This window comes from Macrobrachium rosenbergii, chromosome 6 (genome assembly GCF_040412425.1).
Source record: "Macrobrachium rosenbergii isolate ZJJX-2024 chromosome 6, ASM4041242v1, whole genome shotgun sequence".
Classification (NCBI taxonomy): Eukaryota; Metazoa; Arthropoda; class Malacostraca; order Decapoda; family Palaemonidae; genus Macrobrachium; species Macrobrachium rosenbergii.
The window spans coordinates 21,579,797-21,597,760 of record NC_089746.1 but is presented as its reverse complement, the minus strand read 5'-3'; the positions used below and the strand labels follow the sequence as shown (position 1 = coordinate 21,597,760).

At 40.3% G+C, this 17,964-nt stretch overlaps 2 protein-coding genes across 2 annotated transcripts in view; one reads left to right on the top strand and one right to left on the bottom strand.

The window, feature by feature from the left end:
• The window catches only part of LOC136839308 (uncharacterized), a 37,195-nt gene extending 20,995 nt beyond the window's left edge, over nucleotides 1-16,200 (bottom strand). The window contains exon 1 of the mRNA XM_067105177.1: nucleotides 15,868-16,200. The gene's annotated coding sequence lies outside the window, so the exon portion shown is untranslated. The remainder of the gene's footprint in view (nucleotides 1-15,867) is intronic.
• Nucleotides 1-17,239, top strand: part of LOC136839307 (uncharacterized) — a 22,627-nt gene extending 5,388 nt beyond the window's left edge. The window contains exons 7-16 of the mRNA XM_067105175.1: nucleotides 345-512; nucleotides 1,241-1,355; nucleotides 1,660-1,823; nucleotides 10,929-11,027; nucleotides 11,957-12,058; nucleotides 12,623-12,724; nucleotides 13,038-13,175; nucleotides 13,720-13,899; nucleotides 14,271-14,373; nucleotides 16,786-17,239. Of these exons, the coding sequence (XP_066961276.1) occupies nucleotides 345-512; nucleotides 1,241-1,355; nucleotides 1,660-1,823; nucleotides 10,929-11,027; nucleotides 11,957-12,058; nucleotides 12,623-12,724; nucleotides 13,038-13,175; nucleotides 13,720-13,899; nucleotides 14,271-14,373; nucleotides 16,786-16,973 (1,359 nt within the window). The 3' untranslated portion in view covers nucleotides 16,974-17,239. The remainder of the gene's footprint in view (nucleotides 1-344; nucleotides 513-1,240; nucleotides 1,356-1,659; nucleotides 1,824-10,928; nucleotides 11,028-11,956; nucleotides 12,059-12,622; nucleotides 12,725-13,037; nucleotides 13,176-13,719; nucleotides 13,900-14,270; nucleotides 14,374-16,785) is intronic.
• Nucleotides 17,240-17,964: the final 725 nt, after the last annotated feature.

Here is a 17,964-nt window from a genome sequence, read left to right as displayed (position 1 = left end):
ATTCACTTTTCACAACTGACTAAATTCAGATGAGGCATTAGATTTCAACACCTGGCAAAAACCTCACCCAAATTTTGTAAACAACTCAATCAGATATTTACCAAAGTCATATATTCATAGGTAACTCAATAATTCAATCACACATTAAGTGATCAAGCAACAAGAAATAAGGGTGAAATTTTAAGTGCTGTGACTCTAAGAGAGGAACGCCACTTGGCATTTCAAAGAGGTAAATAAAACTTTCCCCTTGGCGCCAGCATTCCAATGACGTCTGCGGACTTAGAGAATATCTGTCCCCGTTATTCCAAAGAACTTAAAAAAAAAAATCTTCTATTTACCACCAGCCTCCCAACGACGTCTACTGCTACGGCATGAAAGACGGGACTTCTCCCCCGCCAACCAAGAACTACTTCGCCTACAAATCGGAGACTGTGACCGGGTTTGATGTGGTTGTGCCCGATGGAGAAAATCAAACGACCACCATAGAGTTCACCGCTGCCATTAATCAGGAGGTGAGAGACAGGAGTTAAATTTTGATGCGCTCTCCCTTTCTCTTGCCTGATTGTGTAAGGGTACCTAACAACGTTTACGGTAATCTGCTTGATAAGGCTGCCCTTTAATAATGCTCTAGTTGAAATTAAAAGCATGTGTATTATTACGAGACTTTCTTATACTGCACAGAAGAGTTTCTTTATGCAGAGGAAATTTATTATACGAAAACAATGTCATACGATCAGAGCATAACAAATTTCCATAGATTTCCTCATCTTCATTAACAGAAACAATAGTTATTATAAGTATGTTAATACGAATATTGGTTAATGCTATTGTTACGGATAAGGACATAATATAAAAATTGTTGATAACAATATCTGTTAGAAGGTTGTCAACTGTCAATTTTTTTTACATGGAAAAAGGTAACAGACAAACTCATGAAAAGTTTGATAACGTTATCACATCGTACTTTTTACATGATGACGCATTGAAATGGATGGATGGATATCCTCTTTGTTTTATTTATCGTATCAGCAAATAATAAATTCCCCTGCATACTTATCAAGACAAGAATTTTAATTGTAAAAGTAAACTAATGAATAAGTAAATTCCACAGCTCACCTTAATCTTTCACTCTTTTGCCTCTCATCCAAACAATTCATTTCAGTCCAGGAAATCACCAATGGCCTCTAATGAAGAACTGCTCAACTAATAAACTATTAATTTTGCATCATCTATCTGTCAGGAATACTACGACTGGGACCAAAAAATCGCCACTTCAGAATTCGTTCCTTGGTTCCTATTCACGGAAGAAAGTCGGTACCTGCATAAGACGAAGAGAGTCCAGGACTTCAACCAAGGTGTTTAAAGTCCCCCAATTGTTTAATATAATTTCACTGTGAATTCCACTGAATTTTATACTGGTTTATATTTTTTTTTAATATGGAAATAATAATTACTCACTTCGCAGTGCTAAAATTAGTTATAAATTACTGTTCTTCATTGTATCTTGAATACACTATATGATATTCTCATTCCGGTGACACCTTGCTCTTCAATTATGCTTGATTTACACAAGTGTCAAAAACGTACCGCCACCAAATAGGTGACCGGACTGGCGGTCAACCAAACGGGCACCCGAAATGAACGTTGTTTCCTTAACAGGTCTCCACTACTCAATCAAGATCCACCTGCACACATGCATCGTCCACCCCATAGAGAATCTGACTACTTTTGGTGACGTTATCGTCAATAAAGACGGGACGGTTGAGATGCTGCCTCCGTGGATGTTCGATCACATGGACGAGCCGATGAAGTATACCGGGAAGGTAGTGTAAAGGGCCCTGAGTGGGTATTGATTGAAACATCGACTGGCACTCGCTTGACTTTATTACAAGCACAATCGCAATCATTTGCTTTCCCACTGTTAGGACCTTCTGTCGCAGTTCCCCCATGGCCTGCTGACTTCATACATTCCTGAAGTGGGAACGCCATTGTTAACTTTATGCACCTGACCTCTAACAATACTCGGCAAACAAGTTCTGTATTTTCATTGTATCTACTGCTCTGTTGTTATTAATTGGTATTCATCAGCAGCAACCCCGCCTCTTAGTCTATAAATCTCAGTGCACAATGGCGCTTACCTCCTCAATCACTCAATTTTCTCTCCGAGTCATACAAGTGGACTGCTGCTCTCCGCGGCTGCTTTCAAAAAGGCCTTTCCTTGGTCCCACACAGTTGACTGGGCAGCGGGGGGAGATATTCCAATGGTTTTTTTTTTTTATCATATAGAGGGGAAGGAAAAAGGTAAAGCGTCCCAAATCATCGTTATAGAGTCCAACAAGGGGACCTGTTCATTTGTAAATCTTTTTTTTCTTTTTTTTATTTTACTCTGAGGTGGGAAAAGACCATGCACTTATATCAAGTGAGCCGAAATTCAGTTACGAATCTTTCCTATGCCGCGAAAATGGCTGTTTATGACTGCGCTGGGTATGGTTGTTTACAGTCGTGCCGAGGGAAAAAAAAAAAATGCCTGGCTTTTCCCGCGTCGACACCCGCCCCTTTGAAACCTCTCGGCGGCAAGGGGTTTCAACACCTATTGCTTGGTATCGGCCACTAGGTCACGCTCTTCCTCTAGAATTAAAACAAGCTTCGACAGTGGTCTGTCATAATCTTTGCCCCCCCTTTTTACAGTCACCATTCTAACCAATCCATCTTTCCCTACTTTTGTCTGCACTACCCGAGCCAATGGCCAATGGCAGCGGGCTATGTTTTCGTTGACCATAAGGACTACATCTCCTATCCTGACGTTCCAGCGCTCTTTGAACCATTTCTGTCGTTGTTGTAATCCCAACAGGTATTTGCGTTTCCAATGTGCCCAGAACTGCTCGGCCATATACTGCACCTGCTTCCATCTCTGCCTAGAATAGCTACCTGTTGCGATGTCACACCCTGCAGGTGAATCTCCCATGTTTAAAAGCTTGTTTGGTGTGAGTGGAGCTGGGTCTCTACTGTCTGAGGTGACAATGGTAAGTGGCCTTCTATTAACTGTTGCTTCCACCTCACAAAAGAGAGTACATAGTCCTTCATAATCCAACTGCTGTGTTCCCATGACTACATCTAGGACTCTCCTCACAGTACCTATCAATCATTCCCATGCTCCTCCAAAATGCGAGGCACCTGGAGGATTGAAAATAAATTCCACCCCAGCCTGGAGCAACTCGTTTCATACCTTGTTGTCTCCCAAGAACTCATAACTGGAGTCGAGAACCTTCCGTGATCCCACAAAATTAGTGCCGCAGTCGCATCTAATCGTCTTAACCTGTCCACGACGGGCCAAAAACCTCCTGAAGGCGTTAATGAATGAGTCTGATGTGAGATTTGAAGCTACTTCCAAGTGTATGGCCTTCATGTTCAAGCAGGTGAATATAACTCCCCAATGCTTTATCTGCGCTCTGCCCCTTTTTATGAAGAATGGTCCAAAAAGGTCTACCCCGCTGCGATAGAAGGGAGGCTTCCCTGCCTCCACGCGATCGGGTGGTAGATCGGCCATTTGCTGCTCAATAACCTTTCCATGTGCCTTGCGACTCTTGATGCATTTCCCTAGCACACGCCTCACCACTGCATTGCCCTTAACCACCCAAAATTTCTCCCTCATTAGACCCAGAACATACATTATGCCCACATGGTTGGAATGCTCATGATAATACTGGATGACCATGTCAGTCAAGTGACCCTTATATGGCAATATAATTGGATGCCTTTCGCTCGGGGCGATATTTGCCAGTGATAATCTCCCTCCGACGCACAACAGCCCATTTCTCAGGATTGGTTTCAATCTTCTTAAGGAGCTGGAAACCCTAATGGTGTTACCCTTATGAAGACTTGTTATCTCTTCCTCATAATCAATACGCTGTGCCACCTGGACAACCACATTCTCTGCCAAGCTCATAACTTGCGTGGACAATTGCATATTTAGCTCGCTAAGCTGCTGCCTGTGTTTGTACATTAAATATCCACCAAATAGTATAAACCAACCCACGGCTCTGAGGAGACTGATCCACTGTGAGTAGCGGTGGATGATTTTATGCAAACCCATCTGCCTATGGTCCGACCCAACCCCAGAGCTAATTGTTTTGCAGACTTGAGCCTTTTTGGGACCTATCTCACGCCTAACTTCTAATCCTTCCACACTGTTGGACATGTGAGCTGGCTCTGTTGGCCAAAAACACTCCTCCTTCAACAAGAAATCTGGCCCTGTTCTCCACCTTTTGGACTGCTTGGAACGTGATGCATCGTCGGCTGGGTTCCATTCAGAGTTAACATATCTCCACTGATTCTGATCACTGCCATCCCTTATCATAGAAACACGATTCGCCACAAATGTCTGGTATCTTGCTTGATCATTCTTAATATACCGCAGGACAGTTGTTGAATCTGTCCAATAATAGACCTCATCCACCTTGAAATCTATCATGGCCAGAACTGTGGTTCCAAGCTTTACGGTTAGTACAGCTGCACTAAGCTCTAGGCGGGGTACTGAAACATTCTTCAATGGCGCTACCCTTGCTTTTCCCATAATGAATCTACAAGATACATTTCCCCACTGATCTGCAACTCGCAAGTATGCCACTACTCCTAAAGCCATGATGCTTGCATCCGAGAACAAATGTAGCTGTACTAAGGTAGCTGACTCCCACTCAATAACCTTTAGGCATCTTGGCACACTCATCCATCTAGTCTGACTCAACTTGTTCACCCACACCCTGATGCGGTCAGTGGTATCGGAGTCCAATTCCATGTCCCAGCCTACCTTCAATCTACACAAGTCCTGCACAATTATCCGCCCCTCAATTAAAACTGGTGCCAATATGCCGAGGGGGTCATAAATCGATGCTATGGTGGACAACAAGCCACGTTTAGTCCTTGGAACTGAAACTATCTCTGTCTGGACACCCAATTCATCAGTGGCCAAGTCCCACTGTACTCCCAATGCCTTTGTCTTATGTGGCCCTGATCCATCTGTAAACCCTGAAATACCCTTACTGTGTCACTCCTTTGGGATGGATGACAAAACCTCCACACACGAGCTACTGAACTTTGTCAATGTAAAACCCCCTCTTTTGCAAAGCTCCTTAACCTCAAACAAATTACTTAACAAGGCATCTTGGCGATCCTCAGCTCTCAAACAGTCATCTACATAGAAATTGTTAGCCACAGTGTCCCTTGCTCCCTCCGAGAACCCATCCCCAAAGTCACTGGCTGTCTGTTTCAGCACGAAGTTTGCAATGCTTGGCGATGAACAGGCCCCAAACAGATGTACAGCCATTCTAAATTCAGTTGGCTCCTCATTGAAACTATTTTCCCACCAAAAGAACCTAAGATAGTCCCGCTGATGTTCTGGTACCCGTACCTGGTAAAACATTGTATTTATATCCCCTGTATAGGCAAACAGACCTCCCCTAAACTTAACCAACACCCCTAGCAAAGAGTTCATCATATCAGGTCCCTGCAGTATTAGGTCATTCAACGACGTGACCTCCACCTTGCTCGCGCAGTCAAATACAACACGGACCTTGTCTGGCTTGTCTGGATGTTTTACACCAAAATGAGGGATGTACCATACATTCTCCTGGCTGGCTTAGGTCACTCGCTCAGCATATCCTTTCTGTAGCATCTTGGTCATGAAGGTACTATATTGCTTAGCATAGGCATCGTCCTTCATTAACCTTTTACGAAGGCTGTGCATTTGGCGCAATGCAATGTCCCTTGTTTCTGGCAAGGATCCAAGATTGTCACGCAGAGGCAATGGCACCTCATAACCCCCACCTACAGTTCTAACCCCCCTTTGAATTAGATCTAGCCATTTCTTATCCTCTGCGGACATTTCCCTTTTGGGAGATGCCATGTCCTGGAAGTCGCGATTATAATCTTCCACCAGCATGCGGTCTAACTCTAAACGCCTGCTTGTCACCTGGATCCTATTGACGTGCTCTTGACACCTCTTGTCCTTTGCCCCACAGACTACCCAGCCCAATAATGTTCGTATGGCATGTGGCTCATGGAGGCAGGTCGAGTTGATGACTTCCCTCGGCTCGAGTAAATGAGGAACATTGTTCCCAATTAATAACCCTACTTCAGCGTCCACATCTGGGATGTCTATTCCTTGCAAATGTGGCCATCGTTCCAGATCTCCAGCTCTGACCACATCACACTCATCTATAGGTATGCGTGAGGTGCTTAACACTGGGGGGAGTGTAATGCAATTCTTACCATCTTAGTCCAATACTGACAATCCTGAGACTAGGCTACATGCAATTTCCCCTGTGCCATTGATGGTTTCAACATTCACCCTAATGTCTTGCGTCTCAGTGCAGCCTAAGGTCTTCATTAAGGCCTCTGAACAAAAGCATGTAGAACTCCCATTGTCCAAGAATGCCCTCGTCACAACCTCCCTTCCCTCCCTGGACCTAACCCTTATTGGCACAACTGACATCCCTGTGCCAGTGCTACCCCCTAACTGCCCTGAACATAGCAATTTTGTCATGTGTACCTTCCCCCTGAACCACCAAGGCCCTGTTTGAGCTCTCAGACTCCACCACTTCTACTTCCTGGTGTCTGTGCAACAGAGTTGGATGGTATTCGTTGCATATGTTGCACCTTTTCTTGTTTCTGCAATACCGGGACATATGACCACTTCTCAAGCAACCAAAGCAAAGCCTCAGTTCCTTAATGGTAACCAGTTTATCCTCGTGTCCCATCTTAGCTATTTGGTCGCATTCATCTACAAGATGTGGTCCTTTACAGTGCCAACATGAAAGCGGGGCATTCCCAATTTTGTTGCATGAAACCTTCCTCACCTTTGTTAAACTCTCAGATTTGCTTGGTGCTGAACATTCTCCTAACCTAGGGGTGGCCCCCTTTTTACCACTCTCGTACAGGTGGCACCCAAACAAAGGATTTTTTAAGACCCTAGCCTCCCTTTCAATGAAACTAACTAAATCGTCAAACATTACAGTCCGCTTCTTCTAGCTAATTATTTTATCGGCAACCCTACACCATCGATCCTGCACGCTAGAGGGGAATTTGCTCAGGATCAACCTCATTGTTTTTGGGTTCTGCAATTCAGCTACTCCATAAGGGACACACGAAATTGCATTTCTGCAAGTTTTTAACATCACTGCATACTCATCAAAGTCTTCCGCATTGTTTTCCCCCATGTCCTTCCATTTGACTACCTTATCCACGTACGCAGTGGCTATTTGCTCGAGTTCGCCATATCGCTCCTCCAGCAATTTTCTTGCCTGCCTATAACCCTCTGAAGCATCTAAGTGGAGACAAGCTGCCACTATCTCATTTGGCCTACCTGTTGTGTATAAATCCAGATACCTCAGCCTTTCCTTATCATTTGTCAACTGGCTGCTAAACACATCATCAAATGAGCGGATGAACCTAAAATACTTGGTATAATCTCCATCAAACTTAGCTATATCCTGCTTGGGCATCAAGCTTCTGAGGCTGCAGGAGATTAATGCCTGCATGATTTCCTAATTACTCAAGTCCCTTTGGTGATTCCCAGCTGAACTACCATTCCCACCTAAGTTGACTTCGTGCGCCTCCGTACCCAAACTCATGGGTTGTTCACTCCTGCCTGTGTCAGGGTCCATGTGCCCCCTTACCCTAGTAACGGGAGTTACTTCTTTGGCGTTTTCATCAAATTGTTGTCGAACCTTCTCCTCTGCCACTACCTCAGCTAACTCTGCTTCCAACCTAAGCTTCTCCTCCTTCTGTTTTAATCTTTCTTCCTCTCATTTTAATCTTTCTTCCTCTCGCTCTATGGCCTGCAACTCATCCAACTTCTGTAATTTTGCCTCTAACCTGGCTCTAGTAACAGCTGCCAGTGCACGCCTACTCCCACTGGAACTCACGCTCAACCGTCTAGAGCCCCCTGAAGCAACAGATTGCCTACTAATAACTGATGCACTATCCCCCATATTTAAATGTTCTTCCTGTTCTGTGCATGATGCTTTTTGAGGTTCATCGGTGATGAGCCCAATGTCCTCTCCTGCCTCGTGGTCCTGATTGATCCCACTGTCCTGCCTTACCTCGAGTTCTCTTAAAAAGTCCTGAACACTCCTGCCCTCCTTCCCTAGTGACTCCCTCAGACGCTGATACAATTCAGATTTGTTCCCCCCCATTGGGAGGTTTCTAGCTCTCAAACCTTCCCTCAACTGCGCAACTCTAAGGGTCTCCATTTTCCCAGATTCCGTCTGGCCACTTCCTATGAGCTAACAAATTCCCTTGGTGAACCGTAGCTAACCTAACCAATGAGTTGCCAAGAACCTGCACCACTCAATGGAGACTACTACCAATATGTTATTCGGTTGCGACGTCACAAAGATCTTCCAAGCCTAGAGAGCAACCCTGAATTTATCAATGTTTTGTGTCCCAGACCTCAAGTGCCATTTATTGCCACACCTATGCACTTAGGCCCTGCTGAACGCGGCAAATGGACTGTGGGAAATCATCCTACAAACCTGAATTAATACCCAACGAGGCTTCAAACATGTTGGACTGTTCTTCCAGCTTAAGCATGCCCACCCCCTTTAATTGCTACTAACCTTTACTGTGGTTCATCAAGGTTCCCAGCTAGGACGCCACAATCCCACAAAATTTGCCAAACTAGCCCTTACACTGAACAAACTCACCAATATTTAGTCATGCATACCAACCACAAAATTACGTCCCTCCCAGGAGAAACGGCCCAAATCTGGAAACCGTCACAACGTATAGCTATATATATATAATTTTTTTTTTTTTTGAAAGGTAAGATTGTAAGAACCCTAGTTAAATACACTTTACGCACATAAACCGCCGCCCAGCAACCAACAATCCTCACACCAAATGACCCAAATGTTTCTCACGCAAGACAACGTACAAGATTATCCTGTTGAATAATGCCCCAAAACAAAATTAATTACCATAACTCAACCAGCCCCTCACTACTGCCTTAACGGCCCTCCAGTAGAAATAAACTTAAGCAGACATCAGAATACTGGGCTTTAAAGGTCTACCTTCATCAATAACTGTTAAATATTAATGAGATGCCAAAATTCGTTAAACCTCGGTCATGAACATTTTAATGCATCCACTGAAGAATCGACCTGTTCCTTGCAAATTAATGTTACTTTTGCCGACACTTCTAATGAATTCCTCCTAACACCGTCGGCGATACACAAACTGAATGCATTCGTTGTAGGACCACCATGTCCCTGATAACTAGTATTTCACTTGCGCTGACACCTCTGACAAATCACGCCTCACCTTTGGCGGTTTATAACAATGTTCCTAACTAGCATTCAAACCACGTCACTCATAAGCGACTTGTCGATTATGACGACACCTATAATAATCATCATGCTTAAATTTCGCTATGATGAAATCGACAAGGGTTTCACACATGCGTAGACTTAGCTTTCTTCGCCCTCCTGTTCTTCCTTGGGCGCAGCGTGGCAGCGGACGAATTTTGAAAACTTGCTAATCCCCTTGTCCTTTCTTCCTCTCCGCTCAGCTTCGCCACGGGAGGGAACCAAATGGGATTTGTGACTGTAAAGGGCCCTGAGTGGGTATTGATTGAAACATCGACTGGCACTCGCTTGACTTTATTACAAGCACAATCGCAATCGTTTGCTTTCCCACTGTTAGGACCTTCTGTCGCAGTTCCCCCATGGCCTGCTGACTTCATACATTCCTGAAGTGGGAACGCCATTGTTAACTTTATGCACCTGACCTCTAACAATACTCGGCAAACAAGTTCTGTATTTGTCATTGTTGTTATTAATTGGTATCTACTGCTCTGTTGTAAATTAATTGGCGCTTACCTCCTCAATCACTCAACCCCCCGAGCCTCTTAGTCTATTACAGTTGACTGGGCAGCGGGGGGAGATGTTCCAAAGTTTTTTTTTTTTTTCATCGTATAGAGGGGAAGGAAAAAGGTAAAGCGTCCCAAACCATCCTTATAGAGTCCAACAAGGGGACCTGTTCATTTGTAAATCTTTTTTTTCTTTTTTTTTATTCTACTCTGAGGTGGGAAAAGACCATGCGCTTATATCAAGTGAGCCGATATTCAGTTACGAATCTTTCCTATGACGCGAAAATGGTTGTTTACAGTCGCGCCGAGGGAAAAAAATGCCTGGCTTTTCCCGCGTCGACAGGTAGAGAACCTTTTACATATCTTCGTTTTCAAATGATCTCTAGCAAGGGGCTTGCCTTTGTTGCCTTTTACATTTTCTTTGTGTATCATTGACGTTTAGGTACTGGTTTAGAATACCTCGTTTCCTATCCATCTGCTTATATAGATAAGTAGAGAAATAATCGCGACTGGAAAATAGGTAATTTTGAAGATCTTTCCTCCTATGCACTAGAAAAACAAGCATAACTAGGACGAATAACGTTATCACTGATTTCCTTCTTTGTGGACTGGATTTCAAATAAAGCACATACCCTTTCCATGACTTTTTTCATTCAAAGGCTTAAATGTTTGAAGATTTCTTCTATTTCCGCTTCGACATATACATGGCAAATAGAAATAGAAGCCATCTGATCCTTCGAATGTAACTATCTAACAAACATTCCTTAAATCTGCGGTACGTGACGTGAATATCTTTTACAAATATCTATACATATAACTGTTTTTTAGTCATATTGCTAGATTTATTTCCGCTCTCTTTTGACGTGTGAAAGGGCTCTTGAATAACTCACTTAATACCGGTTACTGTCACAAAAAAATGATAAGCATGATGTTAACGAATGATGTGAATCAACTATTTAGCGTGGCCAGTCACCTACATCTCGTAAACCGAATTATACTTTAAGAAAATCGGCGTAACTGTTCCGTCTCCCAAGTCCCTAACAAATACTTCTTTTTCTTCCAGCACTGGACACGAGGTATAGAGACCGACGTGTGGATCGGCACTCAGAAAAACTCAATCCTCACTTTCCTAAATAATTCTTACGTTTGGTACTACTCCTCGGTAAGCATCAGAAATGTTAATAATAAACATTGTAACTGCTGTTATTGTCTCTTTTAGAAATTTATTTTAGATCCTGCTTCCATCGCTAAGCTGCCAATTGCATTAAAAACTCTAATTTCTAGAAAAAAAAAAAAAAATAAAGACAAAATTATCATAAAACTCGGGGCTTTATTATTAATGTTAATTATCATAATAATGATAATCACTATTCCTAGCTGATAGGAATGGATTTAAATTATACTTTAATCGCGAAGCTCTTTAATGCATAAAATACTCGGCTAATTACAAAAGTAGGCTGTAGAATTCACTGCTTCTTTCAATGTAATAATCATAATGAACACCACTATAAGTCATAACGCCATTTTATTTGTTCTGATATTGCTATCAGCATGACTGTTAATACAGTCTCCATCTTTAACATTCAAATCATCACTGATCTGTTATCACTATCAACATCACATGTGTCATCGTGACACTGACGTAATCAACTTCTAGGTCTGTGGTTAACAAGACGTCATCACGTTATTTGTAGCAAAATATTAACCTAAGTCGGTTCGCAATATTTCTTTTAATCTGAAGATCATTCTGTTCATTTAAAAGCTGATCGAAAAAATAACGTGATGTGAGAACATAAATTTGCATTTCGCTCTTCTGCTGTCTATTGATGAGAAACAAATTAAAATAAACAAAAAAAAAACTGAATTTCTGAAACCTGAACGCATTTCTACGAATCTGCTTGGCTATTGTTCATTTATTTTTTATAATCGATCTATATTTCTGTTGCCAAAAAGGTTTCATAACAGCACTTGCATTCACTCATTTTTTATACAGATTTTATTAACCATTTCATCCTTATATTCATTTCAAAGTACAATGAAAGATACTATCAACGCAATAGTTTTCTTTAATGTCTCGTCTCTTCATAACAGCCTTTCACAGCAGACCCAGATTCTTTGGAAGCCAAGAGTAGTAACGCTAAACCATACTCAATGGACACGATACCTGTTTATTTTGAAAAATACTTGTCACTGGTAAGAATAATTTAGATTGCTCATTTCCTTTAAAGTTTAAACAACTTAACTTTTCCTAATTTTCAATTACATGATCATATCATATGCTACTTTTAATAGACTAATTTAGTCTATGTACACTATACACACATACAGTACATAATATATATATATATATATATATATATATATATATATATATATATATATACATATATATATATATATATACATATAAATGTATATATGCATATATATATATATATAGTATATATATATATATATATATATATATATATATATATATATAAACAATATTTAATTCACTTGAAAATATGGTTGTGCACATATGTATGTATTTCCATAAAGACGTGGAATTACAAGCATACATAAAATTTTTACACTGCATTTCACATAAACATCTTTCAGCATCATGCAATGAAAAATGCCAGTTGTAAGGAAACAAATTAACACATATTTTTGGAACACATGCCATATAATCAAGTTGCTCAATGAAGACGACGTCAGTAATAATCCAATGAGGAGCCATTATCCTGATTTGATTCCTCTTTCACATCCTTCCAGTTCGAGGCTTTGCCACATAAGATCTATAATATTTACGCTTATGAGGACGAGCCTCCGATGACGCACACCATTGACGTTTCTCCTTGTTACACAAGCGATAAGGTAAGACACAGCTTTATTAATTTAGTTTCATTTATTTAATTATTCGTTTATTGTAAGGCATTCTACGCATAAGAGTTTATGTGCTGTATCGTAACTTGAGAAACATGAGTATATGACGAACAGTCATCTAATTCATTTTTCCTATTAAATTGCGTCTCTGTTGGTCACTCAAGAATCCAAAGGCACACTTACAGGCCTTCGGGCAAGAGCCCGCGCTAGCCGTTAAACAGGCTTAATTTAAACCAGTCAGCAGCCAACCTTAGCATTCTTCAATTAAATAGTAACAACATATCTTTTCTCCTTTCCTTCCCAGATGCTCCATTTCATTTTCGACCTCCCAGCAGACACTCTGCAGAAGATCAAGTTTCTGCGAGACCAGCTCAGATACGTCACGCAGACCGTCCTGGCCGGGTTCGGAGAGGTGTCTCCTTTGCGGATCAACAGGCTGGTGGTACGCGGAGCGTTATAGTGGTCATAAGAACAGTGAACTCTGGTAGACTACTGATTTCAGATGTCTCGTGATCTCACTAGAATCGAATATAAAATTTGGGCCAATGGCCAAATGCTAGGACCTATGAAGTCATTCAGCGCTGAAATGGAAATTAACAGTAACAAGGTTTCAAAGGTGTAAAAGCAAGAAAACCTCGCAGCTGCACTATGAATCAATTGTTAGGAGAGGGTGGAAAGTAAGCTGGAAGAAGGGGAATATGAACGGAGGTACAGTGAAAGGAATGAAAGGGGTTGCAGCTAGGGGCCGAAGGGACGCTTCAATGTGATCTCACTAGCAAATTATGGATAAAAACTCAGAAATGCAACCATAATGTATTTCAAGATGCATAAGAATTTCCTTATGTTACGTTTCCCACAGCTCTTAAAAATGAATGAAATTGCTTAGCATCTATTCATTTAAATAACTAGCATGTTATTTACAAATCATCATCATTATCCTTCTCAGATCTTTTAATCAAAGTTCCCTTCATCTCTTTGTCCAACAGCTAGACGAACGTTCAGACGTAATCAGAGTCCTCTTCACGATTTTGGACAGGCCCACCGTCGAAGGGGATGCTTCCGGAGCGGAAGACGAGAGCACCATGCAAGATGCAGCATCCAAAATCAACGATGCTCTTAAGGCTCACCAAGTGGTCATCTTAATTCCAGTGAGCGAGAACTCAAACGTGAGAGTCAATTTCGTTTTTCTCTTAATTTCTCTCGGATTCCCTGTAGCTTATGTGCTTTGCCGTTATCCTATTTTGCACAGTAATTCTTTCTATAGGTCACCTTTCTTCTTTTCCCTTAATTAATATTTTGGTCAACTTGTTTTATTGCCGGTTTATTTCTGAATATATATTTGATGTACTTTATAGTTTTTTATGCTTCTCTTAATGATTTACTTCAAATTTTTAGTTTCGATCTAAGTGACTTCCACTCGTCTTTAGGGAAATATGAAATGCCATGTTAATTCATTTACTTGAATATGATATCAGAACAAATAATGATAAGCAAAATTATGACACAGCAGTTATTTTCAAGGTAAATTATTTTTCAGTCTGCTGTTATCACTATTTTGCCGGTTTCCACCAGTCTGACGCCAGTGAGCCGGGCAAACGAACACCAATACACGATTGTACACGATAAAGGATACAACTCAGGTAGGATATGCAGGAGCTACACTTACACCTATTATGCATACGCATACAATTGTGAAGTTCCCTTTTGTCAAGTAAAGACGCGGGATAGTTTCCTTTAAACTGTTATGGCTGCACCTGGACCGACACAAACCGCTCTAGTGCCATCACACCGCACGGGGTTTAGACCCATTGAGAGCTAATATGAAGTGGCGGGTCTTAATGCCGTGTGTGTAACCTCGGGCGGTCATATTGAAACACTCGGTTCGGCACATACTACTTAACTGTGACGAAACACTAAGGAAACGCATTGCTTATTTACCCCTCTCGTTTAAGTATAAGAATATATTACTCATATTACCCTATTACTGATAAATTAATCATTACTGTACAAAATATTTCAAAATGCTGTTGCTCTGGGGTCTGTTGTGGTTGAAGTAAATAATTTTTTATTCTAATCTGTAAGTATCTCAACTTTTGGAAAGCCAAATACAATTTAACTAGAAATATTTATTCTCTTATTAAGCAGTCAGTAATCTACTGTATATGCATAAAAATAACTCAATATTATCTTTAAAAAAAGATAGTTAGAGATGATTGTCAAAGAAGAGCTACCATATTAATTTTTGACTTATTTGGAATAAAATTATTCTTAAAACAAAACAACAAAAATAATTGCCGAATCTACACGTATAGGCCTAGCGTCTGTGTGGCTAAGAGTCTTCCATTGTTATTACCAACTTGATGGCTATTTTTTCCTTGGCATGATGATTCGATAATTTTGACCCCAGAGAATTTATTTTTATATATTCCAAATCAAGTTGTGCTTGGATTAAGGTTCAAAGATATAGCATCCTACCAAGTGAGTTGTTTGAGGTCGTAAGTGCAGCCTAGGCTAGCAAACTTCATTTTTTGTTATTTCCAGTCTATGAGATACATCGTTTAATGAAAAAGTAAATGAAAACAGGGCTTTATTACGCATATAAAAAGACGATTACTTTTACTTTGAACTGAATAATATTCGTTGTTTTTGACGGTCTGTTTACGTCATCCTCAAGTTATCTCACCAAGTGAGAAACCATGTTTGATAAAATGCATTTAGTTACACAACTCTAACTCTGCCTTTACAAGTCTAAAACTAAACTACTGATGGTATATACAGTATCCTATAGGCCAATCTATTGCAAAGAATTCCTAATGCCTGACAAAATACAGTGTCCTCATACATTACTGTAACGTGTTTAAAAGACGAGACTAACTGACACACCCTCACCTATGGGCCTACTTACTACTAAGCATTTCTAATACCGAGCACGACTTTTCTTATACTTTATATATTTGGTATATATCTAAGATTAATGATGTTCCGATTATAAAATTGAAGTCGCCACTTCAACTTACGTTCCACAGTAATATGCCGAAAATTTGAACGTCCACAAAAAACTTATCCACCGCTAACAAACACTTTTGGCTGACTTGCACATTATGGATGAATGAACATCATCACGCTTTGCTTACCTGTGAAATGTTATTTTATTTTCTCTTGAAGAACTCCTGTGCCCATTTCTGTAATTAAAGTTGCCCACTATGAAGATAACGAACGAAAAACATCGTAGGGTACGATAAGTGCCTGTTCAGTTTCCGGTGATCCCGGGCGTTTGAAGATGACCGCAAGCGCACCAGACCACGTACTGCACTGCACTAGTATAAAGATAACAACTCTAGTCATTATCGAACCTCCGTGGGGTAAATTCGATTATGAATTCCCGTTCTGAAAATTTGTGGCGGCTGACTGCCCCGGAGCTCCTCCCAGCTAACGTCTTCTGGTTTTGGAAGCAAGCGTGTTACTGAGACGAGTATATCCCATTGCGCTTGCGCAATACGTCAGTCAGAAAAGACTACTTCTTTGCTTCAAATTTTTGGCGCCATCTTTTAGTAAGACGACTTCAAACGACTTGAAAATGTACCCAACACGATCAGATTTTTAGCGCAACGCTAATTTTTGCGGAAAATGGTTGATTGTCAAAGAAGCTTGCTTCCAACTGGAAGCTTTCTTTGTTCTTTTATGTTTTTCCTATTTCTTTGCTTAATTCATCCATCTCGTACTACAGATGGACAATTATTTATCTCAAAATCACTGATTATAAGTGGGAAAAATCTTACTGAATGACTTCTGTAACGTGAATTAAGCTCAATAAATATTTTCAACCCTTTATAAAACTTCCTACTTGGGTATGATTGATAGTTTCGTTCCGTTCATGAATCCACTTGTAATAAGAATACAGATGTATTGTTTGTCACTTTTTCTCCCTAGAACTTCACAATAATAATAAAAAAAAAAAGCATCGTTCACCTCTATGAATGGACTAATGCTATAACTGAACATTACTGGAACAAAATTGACCCAAATTCTACCTTTTACACTTTTTCTTTCAGGATCTATGGCTGGCATGGCCTTCGGGATGCTCGTCGCCGGAGCTGTTGTGGCGCTCGGGATCAGCATAGCACTCAGGAAGCGGAAGGGGAAATCTGACGGTCTTCCTAGAGTGGCGGCGGGTCAGAAAGCGTCCGAAACTCCAGGTGTCTACCTATCCGGCAACCTGGCAGCGGGATCTGATATCTGAACGTCTCGAACAAAATAGTGTTTGCCTAATTGGTTGTACTTCTGTATTGCAGTAGTCACTGATTTGTTGTCTTGGAGGTTCTGCTCTTTGATGTTAAGGAATTGTGGGTAATGAGGTCTACATTTAGGTATTTACTTTTTTACAACCATTTTATTTTTATTAATAAAATGTTCGTAGGTAGTATGGCAACGGCACTTAGTAAGTTATATAATAAGTTTCCAAGAACGTGATGTATCTTTGCAAATTAAATATCAGAAATAAGGGAACCGTGATGTTGTTTGAATATTTTTCCTCCGTCAAACTAGCCATGGAAATAACTTTTAATTGAAGGCTAAGGGATGATCCATACCTCTCGGCAATACCCAAAAATAAGATTTATTAGATATTGACCTCAAAGTGTTTAAAATGATAGAATTTGAAGTCAGTGTTCATCAGAGGCAGACATACTTACGTTTACAAGTATTATAGGAAAAGATTTTTTCATTTAAACCACCATAAAATGTCTGTGATAAAGCCTTTCACTAATAGATTTAGCAGTGTGCAATAGGCTGTATATTAATAAACATGAAGTTTATTTTACGTCTAAGAAGAAGAGATTCAAGTATATACTGTAAATTTTCACAGGTTTTAGACATTCTACTGAACACCAACAAGTATTCTGTATTTTATGATTTTATATCTGCTAAATTCTCAAAAAATAATAAAAAAATTTATGGACTACTTATTACTAATAATTAAAATTATTTTTTGAGAAACTTATTAAAAGAGGGCTGAAGATTGAAAGAAAAATTTCAAATATAAACTTTATTTATTTTACAAAACATAAAATAACATAAGATTTTTTTCTACTCATTTGGCTTCTTATTGCTACAGCAAGTTGGCCTGTTCTAATCAATACCGGGCGTATATAAATATAAAAAGTTATTTTCCACTTTATAAAGTACAGTCACAGTAATTACAATTGATCCATTGTACTATTTGCCACAGTTCC